The 23,232-nt window shown below is 34.7% G+C and overlaps 1 protein-coding gene across 4 annotated transcripts in view; it reads right to left on the reverse strand.

Annotated features, from left to right (window-relative positions):
• slc6a13 (solute carrier family 6 member 13) overlaps positions 1–20,576 on the reverse strand; it is a 46,491-nt gene extending 25,915 nt beyond the window's left edge. For 2 of the 4 annotated variants that reach the window (XR_012400085.1, XM_002667362.8), the window contains exons 1-2: positions 20,502–20,576; positions 2,573–2,761 (exon numbers count right to left, since the gene is read on the reverse strand). Coding sequence is in view for 2 of the 4 variants with exons in the window: in XM_002667362.8 (XP_002667408.6) it covers positions 2,573–2,761; positions 20,502–20,508 (196 nt within the window). In the remaining 2 variants the exon portion in view is untranslated. Of the gene's footprint in view, positions 1–2,572; positions 2,765–20,501 lie in introns of all 4 variants that reach the window. The other 2 variants (XR_012400084.1, XM_073942575.1) reach the window with 1 other exon arrangement.
• Between the last annotated feature and the right edge of the window lie 2,656 nt (positions 20,577–23,232).

Consider the following 23,232-nt stretch of genomic DNA (forward strand, 5'->3'; position numbering starts at 1 on the left):
ATTATTATTATTTTAAATATTTGTATTAATAGTTGTATTTGCACTGTCTGTATTTTGTACTGTCTGGAGCCAGCACCTAAGCTTTTCACTCATAATAGCACACGTGCTGCTGATGATGTGACAATAAAAGTGATTTGATTTGATTTAATAAAAAATAATTCAATGATTTAATTACATGAATACACGTTTATTTGAATAAAAAATAAATAATAAAAAAATCGTACTCTATAAAATTACGATAATCTATATTTTTAAATGTATATTTTTTCACAATAATAACTATTTCAAAAGAAAATGTATAAGTTACAAAGCATTTTTCATCAAATAATACTTTACATTTTGGGTGTTTGGGTATTTAATATGAAAATATTTAGCAGAAAGAATATACTGATGATCATATTTGTGGTTTGTGGCATGTAAAGATTATGAAATAAGCTGATCACAGACTCCCTTTTTTACCCGCAGGCTAATTAACTAGCACAGAGTTAATGAATTCATGAGTTCACTCTTTATGCTGGCATTCCTTTAAATCATGAAGTGCTTTTATTGTGCGTGTCTATAAGCTCAGGCATTAAAATAGATAATAAAAGTGTAGTTTTAAAATTGTGCATGTCTAAAAGAGATATTACCATGGCACATCTGGAAAAAAAACAAGGTAGATCCATGGCATATTTATTCATTCATTCATTCATTCATTCATTCATTCATTCATTCATTTTCCTTCGGCCACTGAGCCACTGTGCTGCCAGTTAAATCATCTTTAATAAATAAATAAATAAAAAATATATGAAAAGGCGGCAACACCAACAATGATCATTTTTTAGCACAGTAATACTTTTTACCCATAAACAATGATTATTTTTAGCACAGAAATACTTTTTACCCATAAACAATGATCATTTTTTAGCACAGTAATACTTTTTACCCATAAACAATGATTATTTTTAGCACAGAAATACTTTTTACCCATAAACAATGATTATTTTTAGCACAGTAATACTTTTTACCCATAAACAATGACAATTTTTCAGTATGATAATACTTTATAGGCATAAATAATAATCATTTTTAACATGGCAATACTTTTTAGACATAAATAATAATTGTTTTTAATATGGTAATACTTTTTTAGTCATGAATAATAATGATTTTTAACATGGCAATACTTTTTAGGCATAAACAATGAGAGTTTTTCAGTATGATAATACTTTTTAGGCATAAATAATAATCATTTTTAACATGGCAATACTTTTTAGACATAAATAATAATTGTTTTTAATATGGTAATACTTTTTTAGTCATGAATAATAATGATTTTTAACATGGAAATACTTTTTAGGCATAAACAAAGATCATTTTTCAGTATGATACTACATTTTAGGCATAAATAATAATAATTTTTTAACATTGTCATTTTTTGTCATAAACAATGATCCTTTTTAACATGGAAATCCTTCATATGCATATCTGCATAAATTATAATAATTTTTTTTTACATGGTAAATCTTTTTGGGCATAAACACTGATCATTTTTAACATAGTAATACTTTATAGCCATAAACAATTATCACTTCTCAACATGGTCTTCCTTTTTAGGCATAACAATAATCTTTTTCTTATTATTTTTAACATGGTAATACATTTTAGGCTTAAACATATTAATTTTTAACTTTTTCTAGCCATAAACAATGATCATTTTTAACATGGTAATACTTTATAGCCATAAACAATTATAATTTCTCAACATGGCCTACCTTCTTAGGCATAAACAAAATTAATTTTTTTAACATGGTTATATTTTTTAGGGCATAATAATAATACAATTTTAACAGGGCAACACTTTCTAGTCATAATCAATGGTCATTTTTACCATGGTTATACTTTTTTAGCCATAAATAATTAATTTTTAACATGGTAAATCCTTCTTAGGCATAAACAATTATCATTTTTCAGTATGATTATACTTTTTAGGCATAAACAATGATAATATTTCAACGTGGTAAATGCTTTTGGACATAAACAAAGTTCATTTTTAACATGGTCTTTCTTTTTAGGCATAACAAAGATAATTTTTAACATGGTAATAATTTTTACTCATAAACAATAATAATTTTTCAGTATGAAAATACTTTTTAGGCTTAAATAATAATAATTTTTCAACAAATTAATATTTTTGGGCATAAACAATCATCATTTTTCAACATGGTCATTTGATTAGGCTTAAACAATGATCATTTCTCAACACCTTCTTCCTTCTTAGGCATAACAATGATCATTTTTAACATGGTAATACATTTTAGGCTTAACAATAATCATTTTTGAACATGGTCTTCCTTCTTAGACATAAATAATGATCATTTTTAACATGGCAACATTTTCTAGCCATAAGCAATGTTAATACTTTGTTCTTGTTGTTTTTATGAGATGTCTTTGCATGTGTGTTTGTGTGTGCACCATGGTAATGCTTCATACAAACCCATGCATTAATACCAGTATGTTTTTGCACATGCACATAAATATTCCTGTGGTGTTCATTGATGTGCATGCAAGATTGAAGCAGAGCGCCTCTCACCTCCGCCGTTCTTGTAGCAGAGATACGGAAATCTCCAGACGTTCCCCAAGCCGATGATTTCCCCAGCCACAGACAGCACAAACTCCAGCTTGTTGCTCCACTGTCCTCTGTCCTTCATCTTCACCTCGGCGTGCGGGACGATCTCCAGCGGCCGGTTCAGCCCATTCGACGGCTCCATCTCCTTCTGTCCTGCTGAAAACAAAACAAACAAATTAAAGTAAACCCATGACTGCTATGAAGAGGTCTGACTTCAGTTAATGAGCGAAAATTAATGCATGACAGTTAATTATTCAATGTATTGCATCATTGACAGTCTAATTTTACAAGACAGATGACAGTGTTTTCGCTTGTTTTTTTATTTTTGTAAGTCATGAAAACCCGAACACACCCATTCAGGCCAGATCCTTTCATGAGCGCGGCTCGTAAACCAGTCTGTGCACAAAAGAGTGTGTGTTTGTGCGAATGCGGTGGACCCGCTCAATTCCATGCATATTACTGCAAGTTTTGTCATGACATTTCTAACCGTAGCGGCAGGAGCCAGAAAGCAACTTATCTCATGTGATTTACTGCGATCAGCCGACATGAGAAAAAAACACTCATGAGGGCACTACGCTTAAGATTAAACAAGCGATAGACTAAAAACACTCCGAATGAAGAGCAAACATTCAATTAATCAAAGAAGATTAAGCAATAACATAGCAACAGTCATTCATTTTTAGTTCAGCTTAGTCCCTTTAGTAATCTGTGGTCGCCACAGTGGAATGAACCGCCAACTTATCCAGCATATGTTTTACACAACGGATGCCCTTCCAGCTGCAACCCTTCACTGGGAAACATCCATGCACACTCATTAACACTCATACAATATGACAATTTAGCCTACCCAATTCCCCTATAGCGCATGTGTTTGGACTGTAGGGGAAAACCGGAGCATGCCAACACGGGGAGAACATGCAAACTCCACAGGGAAACGCCAACATAGCAACATTCATCATACAATTAGAATAACTTAGCGACTGCGAGTGCCCATAATACCCAACTACCCACTTAGCAACACCTTAACACTGTCATAGCAACAAGCAGAAACAACAACAACAGCAAAGCAACTCCTAAAAAAGCACTCAAGACTCCTTAGCAACATAGAAACACTTGAACACTGCTATAGTAACATGAAAAAAGACAACAACTGCATAGCAACTCTCAAAACAACACCCGGGACTACTTAGCAACATGGTAACACCTTAAAACAGTCATAGCAACATACACTCAAAATACTGCGTAGCAACATTTAAAAAAAACACTCTTTAGCAACCACATAGCAACACCTTAACACTGTCATAACAAAACAACCACCAACACACACAAAAAACAGTTTAACAACACCTAAAAAACACTCAGAACTCTATAGCAACCACAGAGCTACACCTCAACACTGTCACAGCAAACCCTCCTCACCAAAAAACACTGTATAACAACATCTAAAAAACACTCAGAACTCTATAGCAACCACAGAGCTACACCTTAACACTGTCATAGCAACAAGCAGAAACAACAACAACAGCAAAGCAACTCCTAAAAAAGCACTCAAGACTCCTTAGCAACATAGAAACACTTGAACACTGCTATAGTAACATGAAAAAAGACAACAACTGCATAGCAACTCTCAAAACAACACCCGGGACTACTTAGCAACATGGTAACACCTTAAAACGGTCATAGCAACATACACTCTAAAAATACTGCGTAGCAACATTTAAAAAAAAACACTCTTTAGCAACCACATAGCAACACCTTAACACTGTCATAACAAAACAACCACCAACACACACAAAAAAACAGTTTAACAACACCTAAAAAAACACTCAGAACTCTATAGCAACCACAGAGCTACACCTTAACACTGTCACAGCAAACCCCCTCACCAAAAAACACTGTATAACAACATCTAAAAAACACTCAGAACTCTATAGCAACCACAGAGCTACACCTTAACACTGTCATAGCAACTCCCTCACCAAAAAACACTGTATAACAACATCTAAAAAACACAGAACTCTATAGCAACCACAGAGCCACACCTTAACACTGTCACAGCAAACCCTCCTCACCAAAAAACACTGTATAACAACATCTAAAAAACACTCAGAACTCTATAGCAACCACAGAGCTACACCTTAACACTGTCACAGCAACCCCCTCACCAAAAAACACTGTATAACAACATCTAAAAAACACTCAGAACTCTATAGCAACCACAGAGCCACACCTTAACACTGTCATAGCAACCCCCTCACCAAAAAACACTGTATAACAACATCTAAAAAACACTCAGAACTCTATAGCAACCACAGAGCCACACCTTAACACTGTCATAGCAACCCCCTCACCAAAAAACACTGTATAACAACATCTAAAAAACACTCAGAACTCTATAGCAACCACAGAGCCACACCTTAACACTGTCACAGCAACCCCCTCACCAAAAAACACTGTATAACAACATCTAAAAAACACTCAGAACTCTATAGCAACCACAGAGCCACACCTTAACACTGTCACAGCAACCCCCTCACCAAAAAACACTGTATAACAACATCTTAAAAACACTCAGAACTCTATAGCAACCACAGAGCCACACCTTAACACTGTCATAGCAACCCCCTCACCAAAAACACTGTATAACAACATCTAAAAAACACTCAGAACTCTATAGCAACCACAGAGCTACACCTTAACACTGTCACAGCAAACCCCCTCACCAAAAAACACTGTATAACAACATCTAAAAAACACTCAGAACTCTATAGCAACCACAGAGCTACACCTTAACACTGTCATAGCAACCCCCTCACCAAAAAACACTGTATAACAACATCTAAAAAACACTCAGAACTCTATAGCAACCACAGAGAAACACCTTAACACTGTCACAGCAACCCCCTCACCAAAAAACACTGTATAACAACATCTAAAAAACACTCAGAACTCTATAGCAACCACAGAGCCACACCTTAACACTGTCATAGCAACCCCCTCACCAAAAAACACTGTATAACAACATCTAAAAAACACTCAGAACTCTATAGCAACCACAGAGCTACACCTTAACACTGTCATAGCAACCCCCTCACCAAAAAACACTGTATAACAACATCTAAAACAACACTCAGAACTCTATAGCAACCACAGAGCCACACCTTAACACTGTCACAGCAACCCCCTCACCAAAAAACACTGTATAACAACATCTTAAAAACACTCAGAACTCTATAGCAACCACAGAGCCACACCTTAACACTGTCATAGCAACCCCCTCACCAAAAACACTGTATAACAACATCTAAAAAACACTCAGAACTCTATAGCAACCACAGAGCTACACCTTAACACTGTCATAGCAACCCCCTCACCAAAAAACACTGTATAACAACATCTAAAAAACACTCAGAACTCTATAGCAACCACAGAGAAACACCTTAACACTGTCACAGCAACCCCCTCACCAAAAAACACTGTATAACAACATCTAAAAAACACTCAGAACTCTATAGCAACCACAGAGCCACACCTTAACACTGTCATAGCAACCCCCTCACCAAAAAACACTGTATAACAACATCTAAAAAACACTCAGAACTCTATAGCAACCACAGAGCTACACCTTAACACTGTCATAGCAACCCCCTCACCAAAAAACACTGTATAACAACATCTAAAAAACACTCAGAACTCTATAGCAACCACAGAGCCACACCTTAACACTGTCACAGCAAACCCCCTCACCAAAAAACACTGTATAACAACATCTAAAAAACACTCAGAACTCTATAGCAACCACAGAGCCACACCTTAACACTGTCATAGCAACCCCCTCACCAAAAAACACTGTATAACAACATCTAAAAAACACTCAGAACTCTATAGCAACCACAGAGCCACACCTTAACACTGTCACAGCAACCCCCTCACCAAAAAACACTGTATAACAACATCTAAAAACACTCAGAACTCTATAGCAACCACAGAGCTACACCTTAACACTGTCACAGCAACCCCCTCACCAAAAAACACTGTATAACAACATCTAAAAAACACTCAGAACTCTACAGCAACCACAGAGCTACACCTTAACACTGTCATAGCAACCCCCTCACCAAAAAACACTGTATAACAACATCTAAAAAACAGTTAAGACTCCTTAGCAACATAGAAACACTTTAACAATACCATAGTAACATGCAAAAAAGACAACAACTGCATAGCAACTCTTACAACAACACTCGGGACTACTTAGCAACATAGCAACACCTTAACTCTGTCATAGCAACATGTAAAAAATGAGCAACATCGGAAAAAAATACTCAAGACTCCTTAGCAGCCACATAGCAACACCTTAACACTGCCATAGCAACCCTCCCCCCCACTAAAAAAACATTATATAACAACATATAAAAAACACTCAGGACTCCTTAGTAACCAAATAGCAACACCCTAACATTGTCATAGCAACATGCAGGAAATAAACTGCATAGCAACATTCTGGACTCCTCAGTAACCACACAGCAACACCTTGACACTGTTATAGCAACATGCAGGGAAAAAAAACTGCATAGTATTTTTAAAAAACACGTCTTAGTAACCACATAGCAACACCCTAACACTGTCATAACAACATACAAATACAAAATTACATACAAACACTTAAAAAAACACTCTGGACACCTTAGCAACTGCATAGCAACACCTTACCACTGTCATATCAACAAGCAAAATAAAAAAAACATTGCAACTCCTAAAAAACAATCAGGAGTCAGGACTGCTTAGCTACAACACAGCAACACATTAACACCATCACAGCAACATGCAAAAAAAAAAAAAACTGCATAGTAACATCTAAAAAACACTCTGGACTCCTTAGCAACCACATAGCAACGCCTTAACACTGTCATAGCAACATGCAAAGGAAAACAACACCTAACAACTGCACAGTAACATGCCCCCCACCCCCAAAAACAATTTACCACTGTCATAGCAACATACAAAAACACTGCATAGCAACATCTAAAAAAACATTCAGAACTCTATAGCAACCACATAGCAACACCTTAACACTGTCATAGCAACCCCCCCCCTTCCACCCAAATAAAACACTGCATAGGAACAAGCTAAAACACACTCAGGACTGCTTAGGTACCACACAGCAGCACCTTAACACTGTCATAGCAACATACAAAAAACTGCATAGCAGTATCTAAAAAACCCTCAGGATGCCTTAGTAACCACATAGCAACACCTTAACACGGTCATAGCAACAATCAAAGCATGCTAAAAAGAAAATAGAACACATTAGCAACCACATATGACTCAAATGTGCCATACTACACTGCCTTAGCAACATACAAAAAAGACAACAACACCTGCACAGCAACAACTTAGCAACCGCATAGCAACACCTTAACATGGTCATAGCAACATCCTGCAACGTAGCAACCCCATAATGTAGTAACAAGATATAAAAACACCCACATAGCAAGTTAAGTTGCACAGCAAGCCTCAGTGGTTAGCACTGTCGCCTCACAGCAAGAAGGTCTCTGGTTCAAGTTGCAGATGGGTCAGTTGGCATATCTGTGTGAAGTTGGCATGTTCTCCTTGTGTTGCCATGGGTTTCCTCCTGGTGCTCCGGCTTCCCCCACAGTCCAAACACATGCGCTATTGGAGAACTGAATAACTTCATTGGCCGTAGTGTATGAGTGTGTGGGTGTTTCCCAGTACTGGGTTGCAACTGGAAGGGCATCTGCTGTATAAAACATATACTTTATAAGTTGGCGGTTCATTCCACTGTGGCGACCACTGATTAGTAAGGAACTAAGCCGAAGGAAAACTGCTATAAGAACACCCATCAGAACTGCGGGTAACTGTGCACTGAAACTGTTCCTGCTAATCCTGTTAAAATACTTGTGTTTGCAAATGATGACAGAACAGTTTTTTTGACTGAACTGTCCCCGTTCCAGAGCATTATTAGTGACCGCATCACTTCTGCATCTTCACAGGACCTCACGCATGTCATGATAGCTGCAAATCACACGAGCATTATGGGATACGACCGGCCAATGAACACAGCACGGGTGAAAAGACTCTCTCTGTGTTTGGAACAGAAGACTCACTCACTGTGTTCAGATCTGTCAGCCTGAATTAACGGGTCAGACTCATCTGAGCGTTCAGCGGCACCGTTCAGGGACACAAAGATTTCTTTTCTCTTTTTTTGTTGCATGAAACTAACACTTTTATTCAGTAGGCATGAATTAACTTGATCAGGAGTGACGTTTATAATGTTACAACACATTCCCTGTCCAAATGATTCAATCTGTTTTTCAATGAATCACTTGGGTCAGTAATAAATACTGAAACTAAAATGATGAAATTATTACTTTTATATTGAGTAAGAATGCACTAAATTGATCAAAGGTGACGCGTATAATGCTACAACACATTTGCTTTCCAAATGTTCTGATCATACATTAATCTGTTTCTGAATGAACCATTTGAGTCAGCGATTCAATGAACCATCCACAAAAACAGTCAGCTGTTTCATTTCTGAACGAATCAGTCTTTTAGAATGAATCACTTGATTTAATGATTACTGAGTTCTGTGAGAACAGCTTAATTTGGGAATGAACTTAATTTGAACTTAATTTTAGAATGAATCACTTTAATGAATGATTAATGAGTCCTGGAGAGAATTGCTTCATTTCTAAATGAATCAGTTGTTTTGAATGAATAGTTTGAATGAATTATTATTGGGTCCAAAGTGAACCGCTTAATTTCTAGATAAATCACGTCGCTTTGGACGAATCGATTGAATGAATGATTAATATTTCTCGAGCGAACTGCTTCATTTCTAAATGAATCAGTCATTTGAATGAATCACATTAAGAAATGATTAATGAGTCCTAAGTGAACTGCTTAATTTCTTATTAAACCAGTAATTTTTGAATGAATCACTTGAATGAATGATTAATGAGTCCTAAGTGAACTGCTTGATTTCTAAATGAATCAGTCATTTGAATGAACCGCTGGAATAAATTATTAATGATTCCTTAGTGAACTGCTTTATTTCTAAATGAATCTGTTGTTTTAAATGAATTGCTTGAATGAATGATTATTGAGTTCTTAATAAACTGCTTAATGTCTAGATGAATCAGTCGCTTTGAACGAATCGATTGAATGAATAATTAATGAGTCCTGAGTGAACCGCTTCATTTTTAAGTGAATCTGTTGATTTGAATGAATCACTTAAATGATTGATTAAAAGTCCTGAGTGAACTGCCTCAATTCTAAATGAATCTGTTGTTTTAAATAAATCACTTGATTGAATGATTAAGTGTCCTGAGTGAACTGCTTCATTTCTAAATGAATCAGTCATTTTGAACAAATCAATTGAATGAATGATTAGGACTCCTGAGTGTACTGCTTCATTTCTAAATGAATCTGTTGATTTGAATGAATTGCTTGAATTAATGAATAACGAGTGCTGAGTGAACTGCTTCATTTCTAAATGAATCAGTAATTTGGAATGAATCACTTGAATAAATGAATAAGACTTCTGAGTGAACTGCTTCATTTCTAAATGAATCTGTTGTTTTGAATGAATCGCTTGAATGAATGATTAATGAGTTTAAAGTGAACTGCTTGACTTCTAGATGAATCAGTCATTTTGAACAAATCAGTTGAATGAATAATTAATGAGTCCTGAGTGAACTGCTTCGTTTCTAAATGAATCTGTTGATTTGAATGAATCACTTTAATGAATGATTTAATGTCCCGAGTGAACTGCTTCATTTCTAAATGAATCTGTTGTTTTGAATGAATCGCTTGAATTAATGATCAATGAGACCTGAGTAAACTGCTTCATTTCTTAATGAATCAGTCATTTGAATGAATCATTTGAATGATTGACTAACGAGTCCTGAGTGAACCGCTTCATTTCTAAGTGAATCAGTCATTTTGAATGAATTGCTTGACTTAATCTTTTAATTATGTGATGTCTCATTACATCCTTTTTTATTTATTTAATTCTTGACAGGTCTAAAACAATACAAAGCACACTTGTTTACATGATTGTATTATTATTGTTATCAATTGAATTTAAATTACGCAAACATCTTCTGAACAAAAGTGTAGCTACAAATTGTATGAGAAAAGCTTGCTCCTGCATTAAAAAAGAGGGTCCAGGGTTTAGAGGTCCCCTTGTTTCTGCCTCTCAATGTTTTTTAGACGTCTGTCCCACATACTTAAGGCTTCAAACAAGCTCACTGGACTTCCCGCAGAGCCGAGGGCCTTGAGAATGTGCTCTTTCTCTCATTGCAGAAACAAGAGCGTCACAGTTGTCAGTGAAAAGCATTGGCGGGCTGGTAAAAATAGACTCTTGCATTAACAAGACACCTGGAGGAATGAAGGACTGGCGGCCTGAGGTAGAACAGACTTCTGCACTGGAGGCCGTTTGTTTGGAAAGTGACCTCAGAGTGAAGTGGTTTGATCACAGTTTACTGTCGTTTTTTTTCACAAGGCCAGAGATGAGATCATGAGCCGGGTGCATATTGAGCCGAGCTTCTGTGTGCTCGTAGGAAAGACACATGACATATGGGATCTTGTTATTATCTGTACAAATGGTTACCCTTTTAGAATGGTTGTAGATTATTTTTGGGTAAAGAATAAACAGATGTCAAATATTTTGAGTTGGTACACCGAAAAAAATAGTTCAGCAAAACTGTTGCAAACAATTAGTATAGATTGAATTTAAACAAATTAAATTTAGTAATGTTCAACTTAATTGGTTTAAGTTCAGCCCATATAAATTGTTTACAACCACTTAACCTAAAAACATTTAGAAAATCAAAGCAAGTCATCTTTTCAGTGTTAATGTTAGTATTTTAACTATTATTATTATTATTACTATTGTTATTATTATTAATATTATTATTATTTTACCTATTATTAGTATTGTTATTATTATTAATATTATTGTTATTATTTTACCTATTATTATTATAATTATTATTATTATTATTACTATTATTATTATTATCATTACTATTATTATTAGTATTATTACTATAACTAATATAATTAATATTATTACTATTATTATTATTATTATTATGATTATTATTACTTTTATTAGTATTATAACTATTATTAATATTAGTATTATTATTACTATTATTATTAGTATTATTATTATCACTACTACTATTATTAGTATTATTACTATAACTAATGTTATTAATATTATTACTACTGTTATTAATATTACTATCATTATTACTATTAATATTATTATTACTATTATTATTATTGTTATTATTACAATTATTATCATTATTATTGTTGTTATTATTTTTATTATTACTATTGCTATTAATATTTTAACTATTATTATTATTATTATTATTTATATTACTATTGTTATTATTATTACTATTATTCTTATTTTACCTATTATTAATATTATTATTATTAATATTATTATTATTAATGTTTCTATTAGTATTATTATTACTATTATTATTGTTATTATTTTACCTTCTATTATTATTACTATTATTAATATTATTATTACTATTATTATTATTACTATTATTATTGTTATTATCATTATTATTATTACTATTATTAATACTATTATTATTATTATTACTATTATAATTAATATTATTACTACTACTATTATTATTATTATTATTATTAATACCATTATTATTATTATTACTATTATTATTATTATTATTATTATTATTAATATGATTACTACTATTATTATTAATAATACTATCATTATTATTATTATTATTATTAATACTATCATCATTATTATTACTACTACTATTATTACTATTATTATTATTACTATTATTAATATTATTATTACTATTATTATTATTATTATTATTATTATTACTACTATTATTATTACTATTACTATTATTAATATTATTACTACTATTAATATTATTATTACTAATATTATTAATATTATTACTACTACTATTATTATTATTATTATTATTATTATTATTATTATTATTATTATTATTAAAGTGGCCATAAAACCAAAACTACTCTTCAACTACTGACTGAAGACACAATCCATATGGGAAAAGCACCAACAGGTTCCACCCTCAAACGCATTGCACAAATCAAACAGCTATCAATTGAAATAGTTGCCATTCGATTGGTTTAATGCGATTTTGCCTGAACCAAAGGTCTGAACGAATTCTGAAAACATGTGGTCAGAAGAGACACATCTCAACACATGCAAACACCAGGTGTACACAGGGCCAAACGGTGCTCGCATTACACAAAACTAACAAAGAGAAGGAGAAATGCACTTACTGTAGATCTCTGTACTGTCTCAGCTGTCTGTCAATCTCACATATCTCCTCTAGAGTTTCAAGTGAGATCTAAAAATTGTGCTTGGATTCCCTAAAGATACTATAAGGATATAGGGACTATAAATAAGCCTCTTTAAAGGAACAGTGCACCCAAAAATGAAATTTTGCTGTAAATGTACTCTCACTATTTGAAGATTTTTTGGTAGAACATAAAAAAGGTTGCCGTTATCTCATAAATAAAATATAAAAAAAAAAAAAAAAGTCCAAAAACAACTATAGGCAAAATAAAAATAGTACCTGTGGCTTACAATAATGCAATCAGTTCTGCAAGCGAAATCATAGATCTGTGCAGGAAACTGAACATCAATATAATCATGCATTACAACATATACAGAAAAAACTAATCAGATTCACAAGATAAAATCAGAAATGAAACACAAATGGAGAACATGTGGTGGCACGGTGGCTCAATGGTTAGCACTGTAGCCTCACAGCAAGACGCTCGGCTGGGTCAGTTGGTGTTTCTGTGTGGAGTTTGCATGTTCTCCCCGTGTTGGCATTGGTTTCCTCCGTGTGCTCCAAACACATGCGCTATAGGTGAATTGAATAAACCAAATTGGCCATAGTGTTTGTGTGTGAATGAGTGTGTATGGGTGTTTCCCAGTACTGGGTTGCAGCTGGAAGGGGATCCACTGTGTAAAGCATGCTGGAATCATGGTTCGTTCCGCTGTGGCGACCTCTGATGAATAAAGGGACTAAGCCGAAGGAAAATGAATAAATGAACATTCGTGGGGTGATTGCAAGGTTGATATAATCCATCAAGCCTCATTCACATGAGCGACTCTCAGTGGCAAAGCGACAAGCAAAGGTGTATAAAGTACTAGAGACCCAGGCTTAAGTACAAGTACAAGTACGCGGTTATCACAGGTAATCCATATTAGACAAAGTGGAGAAAACTCACACCTTAGGCACGCTCGTGTCTGGATCCACAATTGTCGCTTTAACAGCCAAGAGGAGAGGAAAAGTTACCTCACAAACCCACCAGCGGGTCAAATGTCCAAAGTGAGTGAGAAATAGAGAGGTAATGATGGAGTTTTACAGCATCTCCTTCGCCATAGTATTGCGACATCGCGCATAGGAGATAAATGACGTCAATACGTAATATCTGGTTATGATGTATTACTGAACCGATATCGATAAATTTGTCTTCAGAGTTTTCTCCACCGTGTTTATCATGGATCAGCTGTGATCGCCGCTGCCGTTTATCAGTATCACTTATCTTTGAACAGCGCCAGCACGTAAGAGTCAATCGCAGCCCTTTCTGTTGAGCGTGAGGCCAATTGTGGGGTGTAAGAAAGAACTTGTTAGACAAGGCTCAGAAAGCGAGCGGGAAATTTAATATTTGTTTATTTGCTATAAATGCTAGTGTTGTTTAAAGGTTTATTTTAAATATCTGACTGTTTATATTAAAGGACAAAATTGTATTACAAATAGTATATAAACATATTTTATTACAAGAACTGCTGTGCTGTGAAGAAAATACATGGAAAGCGTCGTATATGCAGCGAGATATCGAATTGAACCGAATCGGCGGCATGATAATCGGAACCGAACCGTGAGACCACACCTCTAATACCACTAATATCTATATCTAACAATTATACTAGTGAGGTCAAAAATGTTTTATTGCATACAGTTGAAGTCAGAATTATTATACCCCTTGTATTTTTTCCTAATCATAACAGTTGTAATAACTCATCTCTAATAACTGATTTATTTTCTCTTTGTCATGATGACAGTAAATAATATTAGGCTAGATATTCTTCAAGACACTTCTATACAGCTTAAAGTGACATTTAAAGGCTTCACTAGGGTAATTAGGGTAAAGTTAGGGTAATTGGGCAAGTCATTGTGTAACAGTGGTTTGCTCTGGAGACAATCCAAAACTAGTATTGCTTAAGGGGGCGAATAATATTGAGCTTAAAATGAGTTTTAAAAAAACTAAAAACTGCTTTTATTCTAGCCGAAATAAACCAAATAACATTTTCTCCAGAAGAACAAATATTAGAGGAAATACTGTGTATTACTGTGTAAGACTTCAACTGTATGATCTTGAAAGAGACTAAAATGGAAATTGTGCTCAGATTTAAATTAATTTGTCTGATGCGTCTCATGAGAAAAAGATTATGACAAACAAACCATCTAAAGTAAACATTCTAAACACATCGCTTCAATCGTAAGCTTTAGAGAGCAGCCAATGCTGATCACATCAGGGTTATCGAACGCATCAAATTATTAAAATTGTATTTAATTTTTCTTTCACTACTCAGTGATTCCTCCGCGTACCACTAGAAGTAAGTCCGCGTACCACTAGTGTAATTAATAATATTAATACTAATAATAATAATAATAATAATAATAATAATAACAACAATAATAATAATATTAATAATAATAATAATATTAATAATAATATTAATAACAATAACAACAATAATAATAATAATAACAACAATAATAATAATAATAATAATATAAATAATAATAATAACAGCAATAATAATAATAATAATAATAATAATAATAACAATAATAATAATAATATTAATAATAACAATAATAATAATAATAATAACAATATTATTATTATTAATAATAATAATAACAATAATAATATTAATAATAATAATAACAACAACAATAATAATAATAATAATAATAATAATAACAATAATAATAATAATAATAATAATAATAATAACAATAATATTAATAATAATAATAATATTAATAATAATATTAATAACAATAACAATAATAATAATAATAATAATAATAATAATAATAACAACAATAATAATAATAATAATAATAATATAAATAATAATAATAACAGCAATAATAATAATAATAATAATAATAATAACAATAATAATAATAATATTAATAATAACAATAATAATAATAATAATAACAATATTATTATTATTAATAATAATAATAACAATAATAATATTAATAATAATAACAACAACAACAACAATAATAATAATAATAATAATAATAACAATAATAATAATAATAATAATAATAATAACAATAATAATAATAATAATAATAATAACAATAACAATAATAACAACAATAATAATAATAATAATAACAATAATAACAATAATAATAATAATAATAACAACAACAACAACAACAACAACAACAACAACAACAACAATAATAATAATAATAATAATAATAATAATAATAATAATAATAGTGTATAGGGCATAGTGGACATAGTGCACCAGACCGCACATCACACACCAGCTGATTGGTGGAGAGGAGACCGAGTGATGAAGCTAATTATTATATGGGGATGGTTAGGAGGTCATGATGGACAGAAGGCCGTGGGTTAAACCCTTTAACAATCTCTCAGGACCTCAGTTTGACGTCTCATCCGAAAGACAGTGCTCACTGAGCAGTATAGAGCCCCCATCAATATACTGGGGTGTTAGGACCCACACAGACCACAGGTTGAGCGTCCCCTGCTTGCCTCGTTAACACCACATCCGCCAGCAACCTAGCTTGTGGTGGTCTACCATCCCAAGTGGTACTCACTGCAGAGCCACTTGGGTATGCACTTCCACTACAAGTGATGTCACTGGGGGTTGTGGTTAGGGGTGGGGTGGGTGTACGCATTAAAACAGCTTACAGGAGAAGGAGTTGGAGCTCAAGCTCCCCCTCATTAGAGCCCAAGTGGCTCTGCAGCGAGCAGTGGCTCTGCCTGGGCGCAGGCTGCTTAGCTTCAGTGAGCGAACATGTAAAAGCTAGCTGACATTTTTTGCATTAAATCGGTAAAAAATACACTACAAATGTATTTAATCAATGCAGTAATAATGTGAACATATTATTACAATCCAAAATAGCGGTTTTCCATGTGAATTTATTGTAAAATCTGATTTATTCCTGTAATTGAAGGTTTACTTTTTAGCCTTCAGTGTCACTGGATTCTTCATTCTAATGATCTGGTTTGCCACTCAAAACTATTAGCAATGCTGAAAATCTGCATTTCTTCGACCGAAATCTTTGCTAATGTTATAAATATTCTGTCAATTTTGATCAATGTAATGCATCCTTGCTTAAAGACAAGCAATCTGTGATCATATGTCTTAATAAAACTAATATAACAGAAAGATAAGATGAATGTCTTTGGAAAGATTACAATAATTTGAAACTCTTTTTTAAAATTATATATATACATATATATATATATATATATATATATATATATATATATATATATATATATATATATATATATATATATATATATATATATATATATATATATATATATATATACATACACATAGCAGCACGGTGGCTCAGTGGTTAGCACTGTCGCCTCACAGCAATAGGGTCACTGGTTCAAGTCCCAGCTGAGTCAGTTGGCATCTCTGTATGGAGTTTGCAAGTTCTCCCCATGTTGGCGTGCTCCAGTTTCCCCCACAGTCCAAACACATGCGCTATAGGGGAATTGATGCTGAACTAATGATGAACTTAATTGGCCATAGTATATGAGTGTGTGTGTGTGTGTGTGTGTGTGTGTGTGTGTGTGTGTGTGTGTGTGTGTGTGTGTGTGTGTGTGTGTGAATGAGAGTTTATGGGTGTTTCCCAGTACTGGGTTGCAGCTGAAAAAGCATCCATATACGCTGGAATAGTTGGTGGTTCATTCCACTGTGGCAATACCTGCTAAATAAGGGACTAAGCTGAAGGAATAAAGATGAATAAAACATGTCAACTTCAACCTCTTCTTAGATTGTTCTCTGGTTTGTAGTCCAAATATCTACAAATTCCTTAAACAAGGAGGATTTTCTAGACAAGCGGATATAATTGTATTGTTTTAGGAAGTAATGTGCCAAAATTAAGTTAATTTTTCCATAAAACAAGGAATATAATCAACCAATAGGGTGGGCAATTATATAATTATTAAATATAATTATATTTCTTATCCCATTGGCAGATTATTTAGCTTGTTTTATTTGAGCACAGTAAAACCCAATAAATGAAGAGAACTCAAACTGACTGAGTACTGTAAACCCAATAAGTTAAGGCAACTCAAACTGCTTGAGTTAAAAAAAAACTAAATTCTATGAGTGCTGTGAACTTACTCCATTTAAGTTGAAGTAATGAGGTATTTAATTAACTCTAAATCAAGAATATATTTCTTATCCCATTGGCAGATTATTTAGCTTGTTTTAATTAAAAATGCACTTACAGTTATTGCATATTATTAAATAATAAAACAAGACAATATGTTGTGCCTGTCTTGAAAATGCTTCTTGATTTAATCTGGATTAGAAACAAGTGCATTTTTGCAGTGTAGCAGTGACAAACCAAATCCAAATGTCAGTTTGATTCTTGCATGTACCAATAAATGTCATGCAAACACATCAAGCACACACTGTAACACCCAGTAAGTAAAGGTAACTCAAACCAGTGCTGTGAACTTAATCCAGTTACGTTGAGGTAATGAGGTATTTCATTAAATCTAAATCAAGAAGCATTTTCTAGATAATCAAAAATAACTGAGTTGTTTTAATAAATAATAAGCCAAAATTAAGTACATTAAAAAAAAAAAAAACAAGGAAAATAATCTACCAATGGGGTACGCAAAATAATCTTGTCCATCCTTTTATATATTATATTTCTTATGCCATTCACAGATTATTTAGCTGGTTTAATTAAAAACACACTTATTTTAGCAGATTATTAAATATTAAAAGAAGACAATATGTTTTGCCTGTCTAGAAAATGCTCCTTGATTTAATTTGGGCTTGAAACATGAGTATTTTTGCAGTGTAGCAGTGACAAACCAAATCCACATGTCAGTTTAATTCTTGCATGTACCTATAAACCCAGTGAGTTAAGGTAACTCAAACCATTTGAGGAAACCGATTGCAACAAACCATTTAAGTCTAAACTAATCCTAATGAGTTCTGTGAACTAAATCAATTTGAGTACACAAAGCAGTTTGAGCACAGTAAAACCCAATAAATGAAGAGAACTCAAACTGACTGAGTACTGTAAACCCAGTTAAATAATGAGGTATTTCATTAACTCTAAATGAACAAGCATTATCTAGATAAGCAGAAATAAGTGTGTTGTTTTAATAAATAATGAGCCAAAATTAAGTACATATTTCAAAAAAAAAAAAAACAAGGAAAATAATCTAAGAATGGGGTACGCAAAATAATCTTGTCCATCCTTTTGATATAATATTATATTTCTTATCCCATTGGCAGATTATTTAGCTTGTTTTAACTAAAAACACACTTATTCTAGCATATTATTAAATATTAAAAGAAGACAATATGTTTCGCCTGTCTAGAAAATGCTCCTATATTTAATTTGGGCTTGAAACATGAGTATTTTTTGCAGTGTAGCAGTGACAAACCAAATCCAAATGTCAGTTTAATTCTTGCATTTACCTTTAAATGTCATATGACATATTAATGTCACACACACTGTACCACCCCAAAAGTTAAAGTAACTCAAACTATTTGAGGAAACTGATTGCAACAAGCCATATAAGTCTAAACTAATCCTAATGAGTTCTGTGAATCCATTTGAGTAAATGATGCAATTTGAGCACAGAAAACCCAATAAATGAAGAGAACTCAAACTGACTGAGTACTGTAAACCCAATAAGTTAAGGCAACTCAAACTGTTTGAGTTTAAAAAAAAACTAAATTATATGAGTGTTGTGAACTTAATCCAGTTAAGTTGAAGTAATAAGGTATTTCTTAACTCTAAATCAAGAATATATTTCTTATCCCATTGGCAGATTATTTAGCTTGTTTTTATTAAAAACACACTTATTTTAGCATATTATTAAATATTAAAACAAGACAATATGTTTTGCCTGTCTAGAAAATGCTTCTTGATTTAATTTGGGCTTGAAACATGAGTATTTTTGCAGTGTAGCAGTGACAAACCAAATCCACATGTCAGTTTAATTCTTGCATTTACCTATAAATGCCATGTGACATATTAATGTCATACACACTGTACCACCCCAAAAGTTAAGGTAACTCAAACCATTTGAGGAAACTGATTGCAACAAGCCATTTCAGTCTAAACTAATCCCAATGAGTTCTGTGAACTTAATCAATTTGAGTACACAAAGCAGTTTGAGCACAGTAAAACCCAAAAAATGAAGAGAACTCAAACTGACTGAGTACTGTAAACCCAATAAGTTAAGGCAACTCAAACAGTTTGAGGAAACCGATTGCAACAAACCATTTGAGTTAAACAACTAATGTATATGAGTGCTGTGAACTTACTCCATATAAGTAATGAGGTATTTAATGAACTCATTACCTTCAACACTGAGTTCAACACTTTTTTCAAATGAGTAGAATCAACTTTCTGTAAATTTTGAGTAAACTACGCTCATTTCATTTGATAACTATGACTGTTGGGTTTCTCAGTGCACAACCCTGCAGCAGCCGAGAACAAGCGTGACAAAACATGCTCACCTTTCATTAGGATGTTGCAGGGCAGCCGGCAGCAGTCAAGAGTCCTGTAGAGTCTCAGGTTTTGCCGTCTAATGTGGAGGTTTTCTGGTTTTCGTGGAAGCCGTCAGTCAGCCTGGATGGTCCAAGTCCAACTCCTCCTCCCAGCACCTCCCTCTCGCTCCCATTCACAAAACACTGAGAGCGGGAGGCTGCTGAGGGGCAAAGACGGATTGCATAACGCCGTCGCCCAGCGCTCTTCTTCTCTCTGCGCCGCTCTGAAGGACACCACAGAAAGGGGACATTATGGCTCGGTCTCAAAAGACCACCCTGAGCAAACCAGTCTCTCAAGACATGAATACAGCAGCTTTAGACTCCGGCTCTGCAGAGGATCATGGGATACACTCTTGAGAGTCGGTCAGGCAGCATGCATATTTTTCATAAACTTCTGTTTTTATTTGGAGAGTGACTCTGTTTATGTTTACACACAGATGTCAGCACTCTTAGAGGGTGTTTTTTTTTTTGCTTAAAGGGGCAGATCATGCAAAAATGAACATTCTGTCGTCATTTATTCACTCTTCACTCGTTTTAAAGCTTTACAAGTTTCCTTTTTTCTGTTGAACACAAATGAAGATATTCTGAAGAAAGCTGGAAACCTGTAACCATTGATGCTTTTCCTTCTATAGAAGTCAACAGTTTTTCAGCTTTCTTCAGATTTTCTTCCTCAAAATGTCTTCATTTTTCGCGGTGAATCACCCCTTTACGGCAAAAAACATACACTCGTAACACTATGTGCACCCGGCAACCAACTAGAATACCCTAGCAACCACATGATAGCAAATACACACTATACATAATGCCTGAATGCATTTCATAGCAAGATTCTGGATGTAAAACCACCCTAACCACCAAGCAACCACCTACAAAAAGTCTGTAGCAACACAAGAGTTCAATAAACGGCAGCTAGCTCTCTGCAACTCTCACATGGTCGCCCACTGAAGCTAAGCAGGGCTGCGCCCGGTCACTACCTGGATGGGAGACCACATGGGAAAGCTAGGTTGCTGCCGGAAGTGGTGTTAGAGAGGCCAGTAGGGGGCGCCCAGCCTGCGGTCTGTGTGGGTCCTAATGCCCCAGTTTAGTGATGGGGACTCTATACTGCTCAGTAAGCGCCGTCTTTCGGATGAGACGTTAAACCGAGCTCTTGACTCTCTGTGGTCGTTAAAAATCCCGGCATCCTGGCCAAACCTGCCCACCGGCCTCTGTCCATCATGGCCTCCTAAGCCTCCCCATATTCCAATTGGCTTCATCACTCTGTCCTCTCCACCAATCAGCTGGTGTGCGGTCTGACGCAAAATGGCTGCCGTCACGTCATCCAGGTGGATGCTGCACACTGGTGGTGGATGAGGAGATTCCCCCCCATTGTGTAAAGTGCTTTGAATGCCCAGAAAAGAACTATATAAATGTAAGTGTAACCCCGCCGGTCCTACGCCACCCAACCCTCTCCCGGCTGGTTTCCAACCGGCGACCTTCCACATGGGAGTCGGTTGCTCTAACAAGGAGGCTAAAGACCATGGCCTCTAGTGTCTGTCGCTAGAGCAACTTTAGAGGTCAGAGGAGTGAGGTTTACCTGCACAGCACACACTAGCTGGCCTCCGTTACACTCACCCCCCTAAACCTCACTCCCATCCGGGTCACGGCACCAATGTAACCCCGCCGGTCCTACGCCACCCAACCCGCTCTGAGCTGGGATCGAACCGGCGACCTTCCGCATGGGAGTCGGTTGCTCTAACAAGGAGGCTAAAGACCATGACCTCTAGTGTCTGTCGCTAGGGCACCTTTAGAGGTCAGAGGAGTGAGGTTTACCTGCACAGCACACACTAGCTGGCCTCCGTTACATAAGGAATTATTATTATTATTAATATTAAACAACACTAAGAAGACCTCAGCAACACATTAGTAACCACGAAAAGCAATAAACACCTTAGCTACCACGCAGAAACACCTTAGAAACCACCTAAAACAATTCTGCAGCAACACAGGAGTTCATTAAAAAACACTCAGAAGACTCAACACCTTAAAAACCACAAAGAGCAACAAAACTTCTCTGCAACACCTTAGAAACTAGCTAAAAGAATAATGCAGGGTTGATTAAATACACCCAGAAGACCTTAGCAACATCTTAGCAACCACAAAGAGCAATGAAGCACTGTAGGAACCACCAAGCAACACCTTAGAAACCGGCTAAAAGAGTTTTGCAGCAACCAAAAAGTTATCTATAAATCACTTAGCGAGCCTTAGTAACATCCTAGCAACCACAATGAGCTATAAAAACCTTAGCAACCATGCAGCAACACTCTAGAAAAAACCTAAAACAATACTGCAGCAACCAAGAAAATCATTAAAAAACACCCAGGAGACCTCAGCAAAAAACCCGGGAAAACCCTGTTAGCAACAACACAGCAATGGCCTAGCAACCACTAAGGACACACGTAATGTATATAAACACATAGCAACGCCATAGCAACTGCATAGCAATGCATTAAAATGCCCTTAACAACCACCCAGCAATGGCCTAGCAACCACCAAGGACACATGTAATATATTAATCACTTAGAAATGCCATAGCAACTGCATAGCACTGCATTAGATAATACACTTTACCGCAAAACCCAGGAAAACGCCCTTAGCAACCACCAAGAACACGTTTAATATATTAATCACATACAAATTGCTTAGCAACTGCATAGCAATGCAT

The sequence above is a fragment of the Danio rerio genome, chromosome 25, assembly GCF_049306965.1.
Source record: "Danio rerio strain Tuebingen ecotype United States chromosome 25, GRCz12tu, whole genome shotgun sequence".
Classification (NCBI taxonomy): Eukaryota; Metazoa; Chordata; class Actinopteri; order Cypriniformes; family Danionidae; genus Danio; species Danio rerio.